General features: G+C 37.2%; 2 protein-coding genes across 23 annotated transcripts in view; one reads left to right on the forward strand and one right to left on the reverse strand.

The window, feature by feature from the left end:
• The first annotated feature begins 925 nt into the window (after window positions 1–925).
• LOC109058652 (nyctalopin-like) lies at window positions 926–6,848 on the forward strand. 2 transcript variants are annotated; one of them, XM_042731511.1, is made up of 3 exons: window positions 926–1,839; window positions 1,979–2,015; window positions 3,502–6,848. In XM_042731511.1, the coding sequence occupies exons 2-3, from the start codon at window positions 1,994–1,996 to the stop codon at window positions 4,887–4,889; spliced, it is 1,410 nt and encodes a 469-aa protein (XP_042587445.1). In that variant the 5' UTR covers window positions 926–1,839; window positions 1,979–1,993; the 3' UTR covers window positions 4,890–6,848. The 2 variants fall into 2 exon arrangements, with proteins under 2 accessions (XP_042587445.1, XP_018931395.2); XM_019075850.2 differs by having other exon boundaries at window positions 926–2,015.
• Window positions 6,849–8,393: 1,545 nt separating this feature from the next.
• Window positions 8,394–22,072, reverse strand: part of LOC109055356 (peripheral plasma membrane protein CASK) — a 149,859-nt gene continuing 136,180 nt past the window's right edge. For 9 of the 21 annotated variants that reach the window (XM_042731532.1, XM_042731533.1, XM_042731528.1 and 6 more), the window contains 8 exons: window positions 21,476–21,511; window positions 19,569–19,765; window positions 19,209–19,324; window positions 11,915–11,995; window positions 11,739–11,819; window positions 11,433–11,635; window positions 10,608–10,691; window positions 8,394–9,688 (listed from right to left, as the gene is read on the reverse strand). In XM_042731532.1, coding sequence (XP_042587466.1) covers window positions 9,512–9,688; window positions 10,608–10,691; window positions 11,433–11,635; window positions 11,739–11,819; window positions 11,915–11,995; window positions 19,209–19,324; window positions 19,569–19,765; window positions 21,476–21,511 — 975 coding nt within the window. In that variant the 3' untranslated portion in view covers window positions 8,394–9,511. Of the gene's footprint in view, window positions 9,689–10,607; window positions 10,692–11,432; window positions 11,636–11,738; window positions 11,820–11,914; window positions 11,996–19,208; window positions 19,325–19,568; window positions 19,766–20,269; window positions 20,309–21,475; window positions 21,512–22,072 lie in introns of all 21 variants that reach the window. The other 12 variants (XM_042731514.1, XM_042731518.1, XM_042731515.1 and 9 more) reach the window with 3 other exon arrangements.

Consider the following 22,072-nt stretch of genomic DNA (forward strand, 5'->3'; position numbering starts at 1 on the left):
CACCCGTTGTTTCACTGTCAAATATTCTTAATCTTACATGTGGGTTTTTTTGCTTTTTTTTTTTTTTTTTTTAAGGAAATGGGAATAATATATAGAAAAATAAGAATTTGGTACTGGACTGTGATTTTCTTTTATTTTTGTACTGTATAAACATTATCATTTTTGATAAATTATGTTCACCAATAATTCATCTTAAAGGGGTCATATGATGCGATTTCAAGTTTTACGTGTTACAAGCTGTTCCTGAAAAGATAAGATCCCTGAAGTTGCAAAGAATAAATTCTCAAACCCAAAGAGATCTTCTTAATCAAAGTAATGACTCGGCCGTGCCCTCCTAAAACACCTAATTTAAACACACCCCCATGTCTGTGTCATGGTGTGGAAAGATTAGCATAACACCTCCCTCCCAAATGTTCACACAAAGAAAGAAGGCGTAACTTTGATTCTCGCTGTTGCCGCCGGCGCCATGTTGTGGAGACGCTGTGAAAGTGAAAATACTTTGTTTGGTCTTCCAAAAGAGGACACAACTAGAAATCAGTGGTTAAGTTGTATTTACAACACTGTTCCAGAACAGTTCAATCCAAATATTCAGATGTGTGCAGCGCATTTAATGGAAGACTTTTTCGTGATCCCGAGAGAGTAGACTACAATGCCGACTGTTCTGACTCACAGTCTGTAAGTACTTTTTCATATTTAAAGGATTTGCCACTGATGATTCAAACGCGAGTTTTGAGCAGTGTAGAGTATCGCTTGTTTGTCATTTCTCCGATCACAAATGCAGACATCGTTGTATGTTTACGTGATGCGATGCAACGCAACGCTTAAAACTCAGTGTAAGTCATTATAATCTGTAATTATGTCCCCACTAGATGCAACAAATGGTTTGTTTGTAATGGGTTTTATTATTTTTCTCGTTGCGCCGGTGTTCTGACCGGGACACACATCACAGTATGACAAGGGGCGTAACATTTCCGTCACACGCTTGAGGCAATCAGCCAATCACAAAGCACTGGCCAATCAGAGCACACCTCACTTTTCAGAACGTTGAACTTTGTAAAAAACGCGTTTAAGAAGGCAGGGCATAGAGGAGAAACAATAATGTACAGTATGTGGAAAATAATGTGTTTTGAACCTTAAACCACATAAACACATTTAATTACACCAAATACACAAAATAATGTTCTTTTTAGCAACGTCATATGACCCCTTTAACTTAAGTCAGGTGCGACCCCTTTAAACATAACTGCTAAAGCCTGGTGACTCGTATTAAAAGAAAGAAGAAGCTTTCTACATTTACATTTAATCATTTAGCAGACGCTTTTGTATTTATATTTTATATTTCTATCCTCCTAAATTATAACTGCATGTTAGATTTCTGTTTATCTCTTTGCCAACTGAAAAGTGACCCCACTGTTCCCTAACATGAAGTCCAGGCGGTAGAAGGATCTCTAATGAAAGTTGTTAACATATTTGCAGATGTTTCCTGAGACGTTTACATTGTTACAGTATCTCATGGCCACCGGTTTATATAAGGATTTAATCTGTATGTACTATTGAGGCCTGGCGGGTCATTTCTACTCGCTTTGATTTCAGAGTACTGCTTTAAACACTTATAATCCCTGGATTTTTCTGCCATTAAGTGATGGCTTTCTGAAGGGGAGTGCTGATGTTAGTGGATGTGTGCACACATACAAACACAAACTGAGCGATAGCACCTTTAATCCTTTCATATTTTCACTTGGAGAGAAGCAGTACAGACACGGTCATGGTGGGCAAACTTGTGGATGTACTTTTATTAGTTGTCAGTGCAGGAGAACCTTTTCTAAACATGCTTGACGGGTAAGTAGGTTGGGGCTAATGCTGATGTTTTATAATCATTTAACAGTTATTTTTTATTATTTATTTAATGCTGTTGAATATAATGTTCCGTCTTCTATTGGTAATAAGATGTTCAACAAATGCCTTTAAAAATCCACAGCTGAAAGGACCAGTGATGTGTTCCATCATTATTGCTGGTAAGTTCATGTATTTTTGCTGTTTTATGTTTCTTGGTGTCATCAGTTTTTTTTTTATTTTATATAAGAGCAGTTGTAATTAAACTAGGCTATGCTAAAAATGAAACTTTCAGTTCAAGTCAATTTTGAAAATGTTATATTAAAGCATGGTTACAGTGCGCTCCTGAAATACAGTATCTCTACTGGTACAAATTGAAGGAAACAAAGTGTGTTTGTGTAATCTCTAATCTGCCCTTTCTTAATCACCATAATTTCAGTGTGCAGAGCAGATGCAGGACAGAGGGAGGCCACACATTAAATTATTCTTCCAGTCTGATTGTGCTCTCTGTAATCTTCCCATAACTGCTGGGAGAACGAGCACGACTCATTTGCAAAGTGATTGCTTATGCTGCATGACTAGCATTTTGTTTCTGTATAATTATAACAGAGTCCTGGAAATTCTATCTGAAAGTTCTTGAAAGGCTATTTGTGTCAAGTAAATGTTAGCATTTCTCTGCAATTTAGACAATGTAGTTCTAGTATAAACCTGGTATTCAGTACAGATTCATCAAAATGTGTCTGTTTACAGTTCAGTGTGATAAATTCTTTCTTAAAATATGAAAATATCAACATTTTTATCTTGAAAAGGATTCATTTTGTAACCTGATTTCTTTTCCCAATATGAAATAGTTTGATTTATTGTCTCACACATTGTATACATGTATGTATTTTGGTTAGTTTGAACTGGTCAAGTGCCTGAAAACCTCCTTGCCCCCTACATTCTTTACTCATCTTTTATGCCATTTACAGTTACATATGTGTAGTTATATTTCCTGAGGATAACCACAATTGCAAGGTCTAACAACTGGGTGCAACAAATGTAATAAGTAATCTAAAAAGAATACTTACCTATTGATTTTTGTTATTTTTCTATTGGCCTTGGCGATGTTTAAAACCGTATTTACAAAAGTATATCCTAGGCAACTGTTCAAATGTGAACATTCACACCATGTTTAAAAAAAATATATATTCATTTGCATATTTACATTTAACCTTGAGTGTGCACCTGTGTGCCTGGTATTTATCACGTTATGGGGACCAAATGGCCATTTTTTTAGGTCCCCATGACCTAAATGAGAATCTAAAAATGTAGAAAGTTTCCTGTAAGGGGTAGGTTTAGGTGTAAGGCAATGGAAAATACGGTTTGTACAATATAAAAACCATTATGCCTATGGAATGTCCCCATAAAACATTAAAACACAATGTGTGTGTGTGTGTGTTTGGTTCATTTAAATCTGTCATTAGTGTTACATCCTTAATGTTTGAGTGAATGTTGGAATGTCAACATTTTTTGAGAATGACCCACATGCCATGTGTGACTCATTTTGTTTGAATATTTCAGAACAACGCCTTCATGAATATACTGACAAGATGACAACTTGTCTCGTTGCTTATTGTGGTTAAATATGAACCTCTAACACATCTCCTTCCCTTCTCTTCTCTCCAGTGTACTTCCTCCTCCTCCTCCCCCCTCATGCCCTGGCCCTGTGGGCCTGCACACGCTCTTGCCCTCCCAGCTGCACATGTACCCAGGAGAAGAGCTGCAGCGTCCTGTGTGACCACGTCAACATGATGGACCTGCCCAAGGAATTCCCCTGCGAGGCGTCCTCCATCAACCTGGACAAGAACAGCATCAAGTTTCTGTCCGAGCGAGCCTTTGGCACCCTGCCGTCGCTCAAGACGCTCTCGCTCAACCACAACAACATCTCCTTCATCACGCCGGGAGCGTTTAAAGGGCTGCCCAACTTGCTGGAGCTCAAGCTGGCCCACAACGAGTACATCCGATACCTGCACACTCGCACCTTCACGGCACTCAAGCGCTTGGTGCGTCTGGACCTCTCCGACTGTAACCTGTTCAGCATGCCTGACCGTATCTTCCTGGAGCAAATCTCCCTGAAGGAACTGCTGTGCTTCCAGAACAACTTTCGACGTGTTCCCGGTGCCCTAAGGGGGATGGAAAACCTCACGCACGTTTACTTGGAGCGAAACAAGATCGAAGCGGTGGCCTACAACTCTTTGTTGGGCCTAACCAACCTCAAGTACCTGAACTTACAGGAGAATCGCATAAACGTGATACACGATGAGGCCTTCAACGATCTAGTGCGTCTGGAGAATTTCTACCTGAACGATAATCTGTTGGTCGACTTGCCCCAGCAGGCTTTCAAGGGCCTAAGCAACTTAAAAATGTTGAATCTAGGTGGGAACATGTTGACCAATGTCTCCAAAACATGGTTTAGTGACCTGGTGGAGCTGGAGGTGCTGTACCTGGATCGAAATCGGCTGTCCTATATCGAGGATGGCGCCTTTGAGAACTTGACAAGCCTCATCACACTGCACCTCAACAGCAACAATCTGACATCTCTGCCCTTCTCCGTCTTCCAGCCCATCTATTTCATCGGCCGCCTGTATCTGTTTCGAAACCCCTGGGAGTGTACCTGCGACCTGGAGTGGTTGAGGGAGTGGATGGAGAGTTATAAGTTGGTGAGGGACATTCCTTGTACATCTCCGTCTTCTGTAGCTGGCTTGGACCTGAGTGAAGTTGTCTATGCTCACCTGAACGGCACCTGTCTGGATCCCCCGGAGCTCAACCTGACCACATCTCTTCCTGAGAATTCCACCGCGGAGAACAAGTTCAACAACCTCATCTCCAAACTTCTACAGGAGGAACTGAGGGAGGAGATGGTCAACGCCACGGATGGTCTGAGGAACGGCACCCAGCAGGACCCTGCTGAGAGTCAGGTTTCTTCTGGACGTGGACTGTTTGGAGCACCTCAGACTGTGTTTCTTCTTGTGATTCTTTTTCAAGTCCAGATCGAGTGCATTAATGTCTCTTGAGAGTCTGGTGAATAGCGAAAGGGATTGAAGCGCATCCAAGAGTGGAAGTCATTTTCCAGTATGGGAAATGTTTGGGTTTGGGGCCGTGATGAAACGTTTGATCTATCTTGCCAGGAGCTGTGGGTTTTCTCATGTTGAAAATAAAATTCTGGCAGATAACATGAAGATGGAGATGATCATCTCGTTAAATGAATGGAAACTGGTCTTGAAGGGAAAGGAGCATGTTTTAAGCAAATAAGACTTTGAAGGACTTCTGTTTGTTTTGCCAATGCAAAGGATTGATTAAAGTATAACCGAAGGCCATTTTGTGAGAACTGCAACTAGTGGCGCAAATGTTTTTATATCACTATGTTTTATCTAGATTTGATTTAAAACATTGTAATAATGCATCTATGAATACGGTTGTACATGTTGTGTTGCGTAACTTTGTAACATTTGTTGTGTAGGAGATTTATCTGATAAAGCTTCCCGCTATCATTTCACCAGATGGCATAACACACTGTCCTCTTTTGTTTGGTTCATTGGGTAAGTTTCCAGTTCTGGAAAATGCATTAGTTCTCCTTTTCCATAAAGCTTAAGTGCACTCAGTAAAGTAAGCTGCTTCATATTGTAACCAAATGGATTGGCTATATCATGGTGTTTTATGGTTATGATTATATATCTTCACTATACAGAGCACAACTTGCACAGAAGGACAATGTCATGCTCTGACACAGCAGCTTCCGAGCTACTAAATATATGAGATTTGTGTAAGAGACCTAGTAATTGTGCTTTAACACTGATTTTTGTTTGTGTGATTGAGATCCTTTGATTAAAGTCACCATGAAATCAAAATTTAAAATTCTTTTTTTTTTAAATGGAATACTGTAGTTTTTATTATAAATAATTTATCGTGCACTTCAATATTATTATTATTTTTAAATTCATGTGCCCTGTAATCTTTAATGAATAACGTTAACCTACCCTCCCCCTCAAAACGACTCATCTTCTCTTCCGTTCACGTGCTATGGCGCAAGGGCGGAGCTAGTGACGCGAGGGGTAAACACTGGGATAAACAACAGGGAAAAACTGAAGCTGATGCTTCACTTTATAGAAATCAATGCATTGACCAGTGCTGACACAAGCCATAGGGGAGTACCCTACCCTTAAAAATAGAAAGGATATTACCATAAAATTACTCTTTGGACATAGCAAACCATATTTTTTTATGAATATGACTTAACCTGATGGAGGACGCACTCAGTCATTCATGCAGTCTCTCTCTCTCCCGCGCGTGAGCGAGCGCTGTTAGGTATGTGCTGATCGTCCTCGTCTTCCTCAATAGATTAAAAAAGAGAAATCCCCCCACAACTAACTGCAAACTGGCATTCAGAGCTGCCTCCATTTTGTTAGCAACGCCCAACTTCCACTATCCAATCAATTCCCGAAGGACGAAATCAAGTCCCGCCCTCTCATTTCAGATGCCGTTTCACTCGGATAGACGTCACAGTACAGAAAAAAAAGACAATCGCTACTTCCGTTTCATGGCGGCTTTAAACAAAGACCCTTACAAAAATGCTCAATAAAATGACTCCCAGGTGCAAAGTTTTGAAAGTGCACTGCTCAATCACTGGCGTTAGTTAAACATCACAGTGCAAGTCTTAGTTTAGAGCATTAAACTCTCAAAATAACAATGTTTAGAATCAAATCTAAATGTCAAGATAAAACTATCTCAGAAAATGCATTCATAAAGTTTAGCTCCTGTTTGAAACATTATGCTCTTGTGGTACTGCAGCAGTTAATAATACAACCTTATCAGGTTATTCACTTAAAACAAATAATAGTAGTCATTTTTTTCAGATTGAAAGTCTATTTTTCTATTTGTGGTGAGACTATTTAAATCAGTCTTTTTTCTTCAGCTAAAACTGACCAACTACACTTCAGAAACAAAGTTGTCAATTTGTACAAGTTCACCATTTGTCTCATTTTCATGAAGAACAATTCACACATAAAATTTGGCTCTGGTTTTACATTCCATTGTTTCTTTTTCTTTTTCTTTCTTTTTTTTTTATGACAGCTAAACTAAGCTGAGCATTCTTTTCCTCCCTGGCCTCTGTATCTGTGTCATTCAGGGTTCTGCAGGTGAAAGGTGTCCTTCATGTGTGTATTTCATCATCTGGGAAGGCAGCATTTCAACCCTGTGTTCTTAATTGTGGCACAAACAGTGATGAGAAGCAGCTCTCTTCAGGAGGAACACAGTTTGTTAGTGAGCAGGAGAAAGCTCAAGATGACACCCCGACCCAGCTGGAGGAACGTGATGCCAAGTGCCCTTTAGCTGTGCCTCCTGGAATTAGAACGTAAATAAATCCTGCTTCTTTATGTGTGACCCTGGAGCATAAAGCCAGTCACAAGTAGCACAGGTATATTTGTAGTAATAGCCAACAGTACATTGTATGGGTCAAAATGATCAATTTTTCTTTTATGCCAAAAATCATTATGATACCAAGTAAAGATCATGTTCCATGAAGATATTTTGTAAATTTCCTACTGTAAATATATCAAAACTTAATTTTTGATTAGTAATGTGCATTGCTAAGGACTTCATTTGGACAACGTTAAAGGTGATTTATTTTCTCAGTATTTAGATTTTTTTTTACACCCTCAGATGTATAAATCTAATTTCAAAAAAAGTTACCCTTATCTCATGACTGGTTTTGTGGTCCAGGGTCACATATGTGAAGGTTTATATTTACCTCTATGACAGTACCAAAATACACTAGCTTTTATTTATTTTTTATTAATTCTTTTATTCAGCAAGGATGCATTAAATTGTTTAAAATTGACAGTAATGACATTTATAATGTCAAAATATTTCTATTAAAAAAATGTTCCTTTGAGCTTTCTATTCTTTAAAGAATCCTGAAAAAAATTTATCTTGGTTTCCACAAAAATGCAGATGTTTTCAACATTGATAATAATAATATTGATCATGTTTCTTAATCACCAAATCAGCATATTAGAATGATTTCTGAAGGACCTGGAATAAGGTTAACAGGAATAATTTACATGTTTAAAAATATTAAAGTTATTTTAAACTGTAATAATATTCCACAATATTACAGTTTTACTGTATATTGATTACATAAATGCAGCCTTGGTGAACATAAGCGACTTCAAATAAAAATCTTAAATGTTAGCGTATATTAAGATAAAGTGGAAACTTTACACATGTAGCAGTGCACTAGCCCTCGGTTTCTATTGCATACAGAAATATGTCGGACACACAGCACCACTGGTCAAACATACACCCACTCTGTCACTCTCAGACACATAACTGGGCACTGATCCCGGCTGCAGTCACACCGAGTCAAGCGGGCAGGGCGTGACCTACCACAGCTGCTGGGAAAAACAAAACGGTAAAAGAGGAACCAAAAGTTTTCTATAGGCCCGATTTGCCAACTCACACAGAGAGGCCGAGCAGAAGAGCTGGAGGAGCAACACAGAGCAGAAGACACAGAGGAAATCTTCACCACATAAAAGGAAATATATTTTTAAAAAAACCACGCTCATACCGAGGAGCTGCTCCGTCATCGGCAGAGCCATTTACACAGCGCAGTTTGTCATGTACAGAACCATTCAGATGAACAGACAGTGTTGTCTTTTCGCTTTGCAGACCTCTTCCTCAAACAACTGCACAGAATAAAAATGGGATTTCTGACTCAACATTAATACTCTCAAACGACACAATTCTGAACTCATTGTCATCCCAAACTCCTTAATCTTACAACAAATGAAAATTTAGACCATTTACATACACATTTTACTACATGATTGGTAAAAATAAACTGTTTACAAAGTTGCCAAAATGCAAGGGATGTGCATAGGTCTTTTTTTTTCCCTCTCCTCGTCACCGGCTCCACCTGTTTGAATGTGTTCATCCAGACGAATGGAATGTTTTCTGCTGTGGGTGACGGTCTGAACACAGCTAACACTGACAGCATGGACGCTCGTGAATGTACACATGCATGAGAGCTCATTCAAATCTCTAAAACATTTATGTGCGTCTTTAGAGAGACAGTATCCACGTGTAGAGGAGGGTGAAATGAAAAACAAACTAAACAAAGGCAAAGGGTTGAAAGCTGAATGGCAGGGTTGTGCTAAAGCAGCTGGGCTCTGCCGCATGGATAATGTGGGATTATGTATAACGGCTGAGTTAATGGACGGCTGGACAGATGAAAGCTGTGAGGATTCTGCTGTAGGAATACCGCACTTTCAGTCTGGTACTAACAGAAATATATGACAGAAAAACTACAAAAATATTCCTTTCAGGAAAATGCGTCATGTAGGATACTATCTCTTTAAATGAAACGTCTACAAAATGTTACCTCCTAGCTATATAGACATGACAATATTTAGTCATTTATTTTATTGATTTTTTTCATTAATACAACACTACGTCTAGGTAGTCTGTGAGGGGCCAAGACTGGGCTCACTGCATCAATGTTGTTTTTAAACGTCAGAAGTGGGCTTCTGTTTGCATCATGGGAAACTTGCAAGTTTTTTTTTTTTTTTCTTTTTTTCTTCTTCTTGCAAAGTATGAGGTTATGAAGGGTGTAAGGTTACAGGTCGATGGGTTCGCTGTTTTAGTAGACCCAGGACACTGGAACCCACTGGGCCGTGCTGCAAACCAGGTCTATGGCTTCCTCCAGGAGCCGAATAGTCTCGTCAATCTCATTATTGATGATGGTTTGGTCAAAATAGTGTGCGTATGTCTTCTGGAGGATCTCGGACTCTTTCTGCAGCCTCTGTAATGACTCGTCCTGCAGCATGAAAGAAGAAGAGTAAGTAAAAGAAGATGAGAGGGAAAAGGGCCTTTTGAAAGTATAATGGATGAATTCTGATAACATGCTCATGTAAGAAAATTTAATTTAAGATCCTAAAGATATAAACGGAGGATGGGAGAGTTGGGAAGGATGGTACTAGTGTATATATACACAATATCATTTAAAAGTATGGGGTCGGTAAGGATTTTTTGTTGTTATTGGGAAAAGACTCTTATTCTCACCAAGCCTACATTTCTTTAATAACAAAGATAATTTTACTTCGGTCTTCGGTGTCACATGATGCTTCAGAAATCAATGTCGAAAACTGTTGTGCTGCTTAAATTTGTTTTTTTTTTTTTTTTTTTTTTGTTTTTTGTAAAATTGTAAAATAAGTGTTTTTCCTGTGACTTTTGCAAAAATTTTCATGCATTCTTGTTGAATAAAAGTATTAATTTCTTAAAAAAAAAAACTAACAAAAAAAATAATAAAAAAATGTTTAAATTAAAAAGTAAAAAAATTAAAATACTTACTGACCCCAAACTTTTAAACATTAATGAGTACTAAGATGTGGATCAGGGTTTTCTTAAAAAACAGCAATCTGTCCGATTGACTTTAGTTATAAAGGTCATAAACGAAGTGGAACTTGTTAGGGAAGAGCTTTGTAGGCACTAGGATCTAGCTGACTTCCTGTCATACTCACAGGCAGCTTCCTGCACCATCTGGGAAGCTGAGCGTTATGTGAGGAAAGTTAGAAGAAATTAAAAAACATGCCAAAAAAGGTGCATGCAAAAAGAAAGAAAGAAAGAAAGACCGGCTAAAGAAAGAGTTAGCTGAATGAAAGTAGGAAGAGAAGTCAGGTGTTGTTCTGCCAGTGAGGTGACACATGCCATGGCATACTGAGAACCCCTGATCTCACCTCGTTCATGCCGGGAGTGATGGTTGGTGCAGCAATGAAAACCACATAGGGAGCAAATTCAGCTGTCCGTAAAACCTTCAGTGCCTGAGAACATTTGAACACAAGACTGAGTTATTGCACTACATTTCTAATGTACCCAGCATGTGTCTTAATATATTTGAGATGTATTAAATTATGATTAGGGTGCAATCTAATTTTTCAGTTTTCTTTTAGCACAATATCAGTTTTGAATAATTTCACTTGGATCTGATCATGTTGTTACTTTCGCAAAGCAACTTTTAACTTAAATTATTCTAGATGCTTGTCTAGTTTTTTTTTCTCTAACTGAAATGTTTGTCTTAACATCACTTTCCTTTTGTCTTTTGTAATGTCCCTATAACTAACAATAACCGGTTCTCTAAAGACTTCATCCTAAAGGGTAATGAAATTATTTATGGTATGCAAATGACACTAACATAAATTAGATTTGATTTCATAAAGTTTTATGGTATTAGATGGTTCATATCAATCCAAAATATTCCATCTTGTTTGATAATATTCAAAATAGTTTAAATATCTAAACTACTATCAAGTTGACACTGTAAGATATATCCTAATTCCTCACTAAGTAATGGCTTACTGACCTTAGGTCTTTATTTCCATCTTATTAAGTCTCATCTTAATAGTTTTCTTTGCATAAACAATAAAGTTATAGCAAAGTTTAAGTTCCTGAACTTAAGCAGAACATATTTCATGTATGCAATACCAAAACTGCATAAGAGGAATGAGCTACAAGGTTAATGTTCAACTGTCATGAATAAAAGCAGAGGGCAGTTAAAGGCTGACCTGTGGCTCTACGTCCAGTATGGCTACGAGTCCCTGCTCATGGATCTTGCGTATCGTCTCCAACCGCGTGCCGTACATCGCGTCCTCGTGGCTGCCGTACTCCAGGTAATCATTGTTGGAGATGTCCTGCATCATTTGGTCGTGGGATACAAAGAAATAATTCTTGCCGTTCTCTTCATCTTTCTTTGGAGGTCTGGTTGTGTCTTTTGGGGCAGAAATGAGTTTGAGGTTATCAGTTGAGCAGTAACCAATCGGCTGAGCAATCGTGTGGACTGTTAGAGACAGTGATGTGGGAATGTTTCTTACGTGGAATGGGGTAAGCAAATCTGTCTGGGTGTTTGGTGATGAGTGTGTTCTTGATGTGTCTTCGGCCAACACCGTGAGCACCTGCCAGTCGACAACAAGCCACACATGTAAGAGAAATGCGTCATGCTGACTAACAAAGGTAAGATGTGGATTTAAACCAAGGTCTACATACACACCTAGTAAAACTAATGTTTTCCTCTTGAACGCTGGCAACTTCACTACTTCCTCATACGTGACCAGATCTAGTTGATCAAACACTAAAAAAAAACACACAAGATTGTTATTTAATAGTAGGGATGGATTGATCTTAAATTTTAAAAAACGGTTTGCTGTTGTCATTAGACTACAAAAAAACAGTTTTAAAGTCAAAAACAAATGTGGAATCTTGCAAAGGAAAGGGGGATTTTTTTTTGGGTAATTTGTGTTTTGTGCATGTTTTGGCTGCTTATGTAATGCTACAGGCCTGCTGGGGGATTTGATACTGTGTCTGACTGACATTCAGTCTCCACTGCAGCAGTGTGTTCAGATGCAGCACAGAAGCTGAGCTCAGATAACACATCCTAGCCGCTCACACTTGGCATTTCTGCATATTCAAACTTGTCACCGATGTCAAACATGGAGATATTTTGGATGCACATTTGCTCTATTTTTACATTACCATTTCCATCATCTAATGCACAGTTCATCTTTAAAAACAATATGAATTCAACAACACTTATTAACACTGTACATTATAACGTAATTACGCTTAAATGTATTTAATGTTTGATTTTACCGTTTTGTGTTTTTTGGGGTCTGTAAGATTTTTCAAAATGTTTTTGAAAGAAGTCTTATATTCACCAAGGCTGCATGTATTTGTATACAAGTAAAACAGTAAAATTGTGAAAAATTATAACAATTTAAAACGACTGCTCTCTATTTTAATACAGTCTAAAATATAATTTATTCCTTTGATGGCAAACCTGAATTTCTAGCTGCCACTTCTTCAGAAATCAGTCTAACATATCTTACGGCCTCCTAACTTTTGAACAGAAGTATGTTTATCCAACATAATTTATAGTGAATGTGCAAAGGAGAATTAAGAAGAATATTATCAATTAGATTTCAGTCATCACACAAAGCCATGATTGTTGCATGGACTACTTTTACAGTACTTTTTGCAATTTTTTTGGTCACTATGAATGGAAAAAAAAGCAGCATGAAACAGACACCTGTTAATTTTCACAGATAGATACTATCACTAGTAATGCTAGCATAAAAATAAGAAAACGTCTGAGGCGCTAAAACAATGATTCCTCTAAAAAATATGACTGCACTAAAGGACAAAGTATCATTTGTTGCTATTGTGGACTTCCACAAAGTTATATCACTAAGCCTTTTCTACCAGTGTTTCGGTTGCATAATGAGTAAAACTGGCTGCAGTGTGCATGTGGGGGTGTGTTGGGGGAGACAGCACTGGTGTGTGCAGGAGACGGTGAGTTGACTTGGCAGTGGGGAATGTGAGCCATCTATGTCATTTCCACGTGAAATGTGATTCCAACTCCCTCTCTGAATAAATGCCTCAAATGATTCATGCACCTCTTTCGCATGACTTTGAGTATGCAGCTCTATATATGTAGGATGTTGATTAATGGATTTGCACACAGAGAAGCCTCATGTTGTACTGTGGATCAGTGGATATAGGTGCACAGGGTTCAGAGAATACAGACTTAAAAATAAACTAAAAACACACAGCACAACACAACAAAGTAAACCACGAATACCACACAAACATTCAAACACACAGTTAAAAAAATATCTTTGTTCTGTTGATTAAGGAAAAATGGAGGATGCTAATAGGCAAAGATGGTTTCGGGGTTAATAAAATCACCACAGCAAGGGCATTGAGGGAGACACAGACAGACAGAGAAAGAGAGAATTAAGCACAGAGGCTGTATGGAACAGCAACACAGTTACTTACATGCACAGAGGCCATTGGTAGATAGACAGCATGTAAAATGGACAGGGGAGGGGGGTCATTGAGTTATGGCTCAGTTAACAGAACATCAGTAAACAAACACAACAAGCACGCCCAAAGCTGTGATGCTCGAAGCACAGAGACATGATGGCCATCCGTAAGCTCGGGCTGCTCTGGATGGGGCGCTTCTCTGAACAATGAAACATGCCTCTGACATTCACAGCAATACACAATACACTTGCATATCAAGACTGGAATCTGAAAGCTGCAATTAAACTGTGGAATAAAGAGGTTTTTCTGATAATCTGCCAAAGTATTATAATTTGTGGTCACAGTATGAGTAATGTTCTATTACAGCAACGTTACATATCATGACATGTGTAAATATGTATTACATAATCATGAGGTAATGCCTATTCTTAAATAATCCAGTGAATTAAAAACTTTGCAGATGAAAGCTACATAATATTATTTTATTATTATTTTATTTTTTTCTGAACTTGTCACACAAATCAACAGATCTTATTATTCTTAACAAATGATAGTGATAGTCATGTCTACCACAGTATAAACAAAGCAAAATGTATACTGGCTGACACATTTCTACCATCGCTCTATCATTACAGCTCTTGCTATTTGGTTACTAGAATGTTGCTAGGTGCTTTCTTAGAGGGACAATTCAAGAGTCCACCACCAAACCTACCTGCTTCAGTGTTTATGCATGGATACATTAAAGTTCCAAAATTTGGGCTCTGTAAGATTTTGTTTTTGAAAAAAGTCTCTAATCCTCACAAAGGCTAAATTTATTTGATAAAAAATGCAGAAAATATATTGTAAATATTACAATTTATAAGAACTGTTCGATTTTGAACAGTGGTGTATGTTCTGTGTTTGTTTTGTTGTTGTTGTTGTTTAATTTTCATCTGCCAGGTGACAATTGTAAGTTCAATCACTCCAAAAAGTAATAGCAAATCTCTCTGCATGATGTTTATTCTTCATTCATGTAGCACAAACTGTGCATTATTAGAAAAACAAGCAGCGTGAACAAACCTGTCTGAGACAAAATAAAAACAAACAATCTAGTAGGTTTTAAATGATACAATTAAACGTGGATTTAGATGATGTGTGTCAATGCTGAAATGACTAGGATGGAACAGAGTAAAGCGAGGGGCTAACAGGACATCAAAACTGCTAAGCCACAACTGACCCCCTTCTGCTTTCACACATAACTGAGAGAAGCACTTCCTGGCCTGTAGATACACACCACTTTAAATAGAGGTCTATTTTCTTTATAGGCCTGTTGGTGCAATGTTGTTTTTTTGTCTTGCAAAGATGAAATTCTCTTTGTGAAGGACAAGTCCTTACCAACTGCTTCCTATTGGAAAATCCACAACCATATGCTTCCTATTTCCCTTCCTAACCTGATCTGAAAATGCACATTATAGCTGGAAAAGCCCAAAGCACAACGGTAACAAAGCTCCTTGCCTTAGACAAACCCCACATAATCAAAACAGGTTTAGACAATTAAACAATCCTGGAGGAATTTGGACGAGATCTTAAAAAAAAAAAAAAGGCTGCAATACCCCAAAGAGTCCCATTTCCAGCCTCACTGGCTGAGTGAGCTCAAATCAGCCTCAGTAAAGTGGGGCACTGGGCTCTGGAGGGATTATCTCTGATCTGCGCTCCCCGCCGCTGATGGCTGAGAGAGCTGTGCTCAACACAGCCTATTTGATCACCTAAGTGATTGGGTGCTCAGAGAACACTGTGATTCCAGCAGCCCAGATCTGATCAGATCTACCGTTAGGCCTCCTTAGGCCTGAACCATTTGATGCAAGTAGGAAAATGCAGATTTAAATGCTTGGCCAACATATTTTTGAAACAATGTTAACTAAACATTGAAACAACTTTAATTTCTCAGTATAACTGTTCAAACCAACTGCCATGACACTAGTAGACAAACTTAACCGCATAAGACAACAGCTGAATCTATGCCACAAAGAATTAAGGCAAAAGGCGGTCCAACTCAATACTAGAAAAATGCACCAGTGAGTGTAGTTTTGAGGGGGAACAGTAATAAAATAATAATATCAAAAATATTTTAAAAATTTACTTTGCCATTAGTACAATGATAAATCAAAGCTAATCATTACATTTCACCGAAACACATTGCAACACTAGGCAATTCTTAGCATGCACCACCTTTTAAAATTGGGGATTCAGGGTCGGTAAGGTTTTTATATGTTTTTTAAAGATGCTCACCAAGGCTGCATTTATTTGATCAAAAATACAGTAAAAGCCAAAATATTGTGAAATGTGACCCTGGACCATAAAACCAGTCTTAAGTGTCAGTTTTTCCATTGATGTATGGTTTGTTAGGATAGGACCACATATGGCTGAGATACAACTATTTGAAAATCTAGAACCTGAGGGTGCAAAAAAAAAAATCAAAATATTGAAAAAAAAAAAAATGCTTTTAAATTTGTCCAAATGAAGTTCTTAGCAATACATATTACTAATCAAAAATTACGTTTTCATATATTTACAGTAGTAAATTTACAAAATATCTTCATGGAAAATGATCTTTACTTAATATCCTAATGATTTTTTGGCATAAAAGAAAAATCTATAATTTTGACCCATACAATGTATTTTTGGCTACTTGCTACAAATATACTCCAGCGACTTAAGACTGGTTTTGTGGTCCAGGGTCACAAATATTATAACAATTTAAAATGACTGTTTTCTGTTTTAATATATTCTAAAACACAATTTATTCCTTTGATGTCAAAACTGATTTTTCAGCATCATTACTTCTTAATATTATTAATGTTTAAAACAGTTGTGCTGCTTAATTTTGTATAAACCATGATAGGATTCCTTTATAAAAAGCAAGCTTAAAAAACATTTATTTGCAATAGAAATATTTCTATTATTAAAAGTTTTACTGTCACTTTTGATTAATTTAATGTGCCTCTCTGGATAAAAGCATTAATTTCTTTGTTATATATATATATATATATATATATATATATATATATATATATATATATATATATATATAATATATATATATATATTTATTAATAAAAAAACTCAATTAACCTCAAACTTTTGAATGGTAGTGTACCTGCATTATAAACAGAAACACTGCATAATGCAGTAATGCAAAAATCAAGGTTGTGTAGCTAGAAGAGTTTGAATTGACATACTTGAACATACTTGGCTTTATGATTCAGTGGAGTAATCGTCACTGTATCTACAGTCTGAACTAACAAATCCACATTTTGGGAAGCTCACCTTTAAACTATTCCACAGCACTTGGGAGTTCTTGACAAGAAGGAACGATGGCGTCTTTTAAAATCCTGTGTGTTCGAAGGTAGTAACCTGACCCTGTGACAGCTAGTACTGCAGATCAACGCAGGACCTAAATGACTCGCTTATATAAGATTCTAAAAACGGTGGGGTTCACCATGCTTCTAACCAGATCATGTAATTGCTGCCTTTCATAGTGTCAGGATCGATTTCTATAGAGGTTGTAAAATTTGCATCCAGTCACAGGAAAGGAGGAGGAGTACATTCGAGAGCACATACACAGGTGCATCTTCAGTGAAGGTTGTGTGTTGGTTTAGACCTGAAGACATGATGAACACATGAATTTCATCCATGACATATGAGTTACCCATAGTAAAGACACGTTTTCTCTCCCCTGGTCCTTTACCAGCAACCATACACTCTTACAGAAAACATGGGCGTCTCACTTATGGTCTTTTCATTCCCCGTGAGAACACACACATAAACACACTTGTTGTATAGTGGTTTATATATGCAGGTGTGCTCATCAGCGATAATGACCCAGGTTTCCACTGTGGCTGGCTTTAATGAGCCCCTTTGGTAATTGAAGCAAAATGAAAGACTCTTAAGGGACTGTTTGGTCAGGGAACAGCAGGCAGAATCAGACACACAGCTACTAGGCTATGTATTGGCACAAGTCACCCTGCTATTTGTGGAAATGCTGCAGTCAGGACCTCGGGTTATTTGAGCTAGACAGCACAGGGCCCTGTTACCTGCCCATACCTACCACTAGACACACAGAGACACTCCCTACAGCCTCTAAACTACAGTTTGAATCATTCAATGAAGACGTTTCTAGCAACATCTGCTGACAACCATCCCATGAGGGTAAAGTCTGCTGTCTCTGAAAAGCAGGAATTAATATAAACATAATACTAATTATAGACTGTCACTGATGTAAAAAAAGAGACACATATGCGTTCTTCCTGACAGTGTTCCTCCTGGTCTGAGTTAGCAATGGCCATCAACAACAGTGTTCTCTTGTGCTTCTGATCATATGAGTATCTGACAACAGTAATGATGTGTTAAAAACAAACAAACAGTCAGTCAATTCTAACATTTGATCATCAACAAAGAGAATAATTTGCCAGGTCATTCTATAAAGTGGATCTCGTATGAGCCTCTTTTTTTATTACTTTATTTTTTGCTTTGATATGTTTGTCAGTAATGGACTAATCTAAATGTGCCAACCTTATTAATAATATTTTTGTATAGTAAAAAAAAAAAAATTAAAAAGTAGATATTTATTCAAAGACCATCATTAAATTCTCTTTTTGAAAAGTGTGTAATTTTAATTTCAATTTACAATACTTGTAATAAATGTCAAATCAAAACTTAAAAATACATAGAGGTTGTTAAATAAATACTAAATAGTTATTAACAAAGTAAGTAAAAAATAATTAATTAAAAATAATATTTTTATAAATTTAAAATAAAATTAAAAATTTCTAAATTAAAGTATTTATATATATATATATATATATATATATAAAAATAAATAAATAAATAAAACAACACATCTTTTAGGAAAAGATTTACTAGAAATCTTTTCTAACATTCCATAGAATTTTGCCAAATAAAACTCTTTTTTTTATCTTACTGACCCCAAACTTCAGAATATAGTGCATACATATACCATAAGCTAAATAAATTGATATATAATATAAAACAATATATGTATGTTATATACTGTACAATTTTTATAATAAAATGTATTTATTTTGATTAATGGCACAATGCAATATTTGCAACATTTATCTGGTAGAATGCATGAAACATTTTTATAAGATCCTATACATTCTATCAGATAAATGTTGAATAATACACTGATTTATATTATATATCAATGTACTTCTAAGTAGAAAAGGCAGTCATTTTATGAAGTAGCCTATTGTGTTTAACACACTTATCTTGACAATCATTTGCTAAAAAGTGAGCAAAGTTCTTAAAAGTGAATGTTTATCACTTCCTGAGAGCTGCTATTTTTTGTGATGTCATACGCCCACATCAGTGTTAGAATTCGATTTGATTTTACTCTTGCTTACGGGGGACATAAAGATTACTAATTAGATCTCCAATAAGGAAGAGCTGATCGACCAAAATCTAGCTATTGTCTGTCTGAAGAGAGAGGGAAGGTGCAGAAAGCCCATCGGAAACTCTACCTGCGTTGTGCTTTGCTAGGTATTTGTCTTTGTACTGCTTTTTTTTCTTGCCAAACCAAGTACAGCTTGCCTGCTGTTCTTGCTTGGTTTTCTCCATGGCTATACAGGCCACCCGCCTAGAACAAAACAAACAAAAGAAACAATTAGATGAACATGTGGTTAGTGTGCAGCATATCTGTTAGCCATGATGATAGCACATCTTTGAGTGCTTTTAAATCATATTGTGAGCGACTTGCATTGTACTGTATCTTCTTTCCCTCTACCCTCAGCAGCAGCCAATCACAATCTTCTGGTTTTCATCATACAAACAAAAGAAATGACTGAAGTGGTCATTCTGCTCTAGGAAAGAACCTAACTCACCACTCCTGAAGTTCAGGTGAGGGAATCAGTCCTGCTGTGCCATTCTTGGTGTTTTCCAGCTTTCCTTGCCACCAGTTATGGTCATCTTTGTTGATAATCTGTATTATGTCACCCACTCTGAAGCGAATCCCTGCCTCTTTACAGGGGATGAGGTCATCTTTCACCGGATCATACTCGAACTGTGCCCGTACATAGATCTGAGAAAACACATAATCAGTCGAAGTCAGAAAAACCCTACAGTGGCACAGACACAACACAGGAAAGGAGGTCAGGGTACAAGAGGAGGTTAAGGTGCAACTGGAGGTCAAGGTACAAGTGGAGATCAGGTTTCAGTTGAGATGATAGGCATGCTTGGCTGAAGCAGCACAGTATGACAACTGAGCATGTTGGCAAACAGTTCATGCATGCAAGTATGCATGAGAGTGAGTTATGAGTCCTTGCTGGACATTTAGAGCAGTTGAGAACTGAACTGCAGTCTGAGGGTAGAGTGGTGTGTGACTCCTGGATTAAAAATAAATGACATTGAATTGACTGAAAGCGGCCTTTAAGTACAAACATTGCAAAAATCGAGCTTAACGTTATATTTTCAAAGAATCGCACTAGTGATGTGATTGTTTCTGAGTCCTTGCTACATTTGGACTTAAATGGTTACACAACAGTTTTTCAGAGCAGTAGATTGGGCTCATTTTGTAAAATCTTACCTTGATGGAAAATTTATCCTTGATTGGAGGTCTGGAGATCTAGGGCATGAGAGTATTACAAACATCATGCAATATCACGGCACTGTGGCGGCATTATTACGGCACTGTTATTGGGGTTGGTGAGATGAAGAATGCAGCTATAAATGCTAACGTTCCGAAAAGTTATGGGTTGATAAAAAGGAACAAAGCAGGGTGGAGATATCAGTCATATCACTCTGTTCTCATCACTTGTAACATAGCAGATAATTTCCAGCACTCAGTGATGCACTTCAGCCAACACAGATGGACCCGTGCTGGCAGATGGCGCCCTCTGCTGATTGTATGTCTCCCTTTCTACTTCTCATACTATTAGGACACAATGCTTAAAGGCAAGGACTAGAGATTAGAAGAACAAATTGTGATGGGCTTTCTGATTCCACATGTTCTCAGCTTTGTTGATTTGCAGGGTAATCTAGATGGGATGTGAGAGGAAACACACACCACTCTGTAGCCCAGGGCAAGTAGAAAAGCATAAGACTGCATGGGGTTAGGATAAGACAGACACACCAGTCTAATATGTCCCTTTTTTATACCTAAGCTAAAAGTCTAACAGGGTCTAAATAATAATTTTCTTGGAGTTGATATGATTTCTAAAAAAGTTGGTTCAAACGGGTATTTTTGAGAAAACGGTCTTTTTCATATCTTTAGTGTAATTACGGTTTGTGAGGATACTCATCACAACACAGAATTTTACTTAAATATGAATAAAAAATGTAATTAATAAAACAACTTATTTAATAAACAGTTATTTTTTAAATGGAATAAAGGTAAAATGCTACTAAGTAGTTACATTTAATTCAAATTTTAAAGCATGTTCTTGATATTTTCTCAACTGGTTCAACGCATAGAATAACCCATCTATAAGAATAAAAATTAATGTTAAAATGATAATCCCCTTAATTTATGTAAACTTAAAAAAAAAAACATAAATAATAATATCTTTGCATTTACATTCTTGTTGTTAAGTAAGTGCAATGCAATAACACTACAACCAAGTCTGTCTGTAGAGCAGCTAATGGTGAATTGCGTTAGTACAAAAACTGATAGAGAAAGCAGGATGTTAATAGCGGTGAATCAATAACTTATTCATTCAATCTCAAGCACAAAAGCAGTGTGGAAAAGTGCTAGTCAATAGAGGATGCTAAGACTGATGGATGCTCTATTCACCTGGCGTCCTTTCGGCTGGATGGTTGACGGCAAATCCTGTAAAGCAAAGCCCAGCAGTGAAGGAGAGACTGACCATTAACAGAGGAAAGACAAGACTCATGAAACAATTAAATAACAATCAATAATGATAACAATGAAAAGAAATATACATTCAACAAAACATACCAAAAAATCTGGTTAAAACCACTGGGGGCAATGCTAACTCCACAAAGGAGGACCACAAAAGTTACTTAATTGTGCGTGTATGTATGTGTTAAAGAAAAGAAGGGCTGTTGAGGGTAAATCTCAGAACAGCAACACACAAGAAAGCAAGGAGCAAGCAAGCAGCTTCAGCACCACACGCCATTCAAGCATGTTCATGAGGTGGAGACTAACCCCCTCTATGAAGAACACCAAGTGGGTCCCACTGGGTCTATAGCAGGGGTAGGCGATATTAGCAAATGTTATTTCAAATTTTATTGAAAATATAATTTTAAAAATATATATTTACAGAGTTTTTAAATTTTACTGAAAAAATAATTATGTAAACAAGTATAAAAGCAGGAAAAGGCATCAAAAGCAGCTTATTGTAAATTAATTTTTATTTGGTTGCAAGAA

The sequence above is a fragment of the Cyprinus carpio genome, chromosome B9 (genome assembly GCF_018340385.1).
Source record: "Cyprinus carpio isolate SPL01 chromosome B9, ASM1834038v1, whole genome shotgun sequence".
Classification (NCBI taxonomy): domain Eukaryota; kingdom Metazoa; phylum Chordata; class Actinopteri; order Cypriniformes; family Cyprinidae; genus Cyprinus; species Cyprinus carpio.

Coding starts and splice junctions, on each gene's coding strand:
- LOC109058652 (XM_019075850.2), top strand. CDS start 1,907: ATGCTGTTGAATATAATGTTCCGTCTTCTATTGGTAATAAGATGTTCA. Junction 2,016..3,501: donor GTGTTCCATCATTATTGCTG/GTAAGTTCATGT, acceptor TCTTCTCTCCAG/TGTACTTCCTCCTCCTCCTC.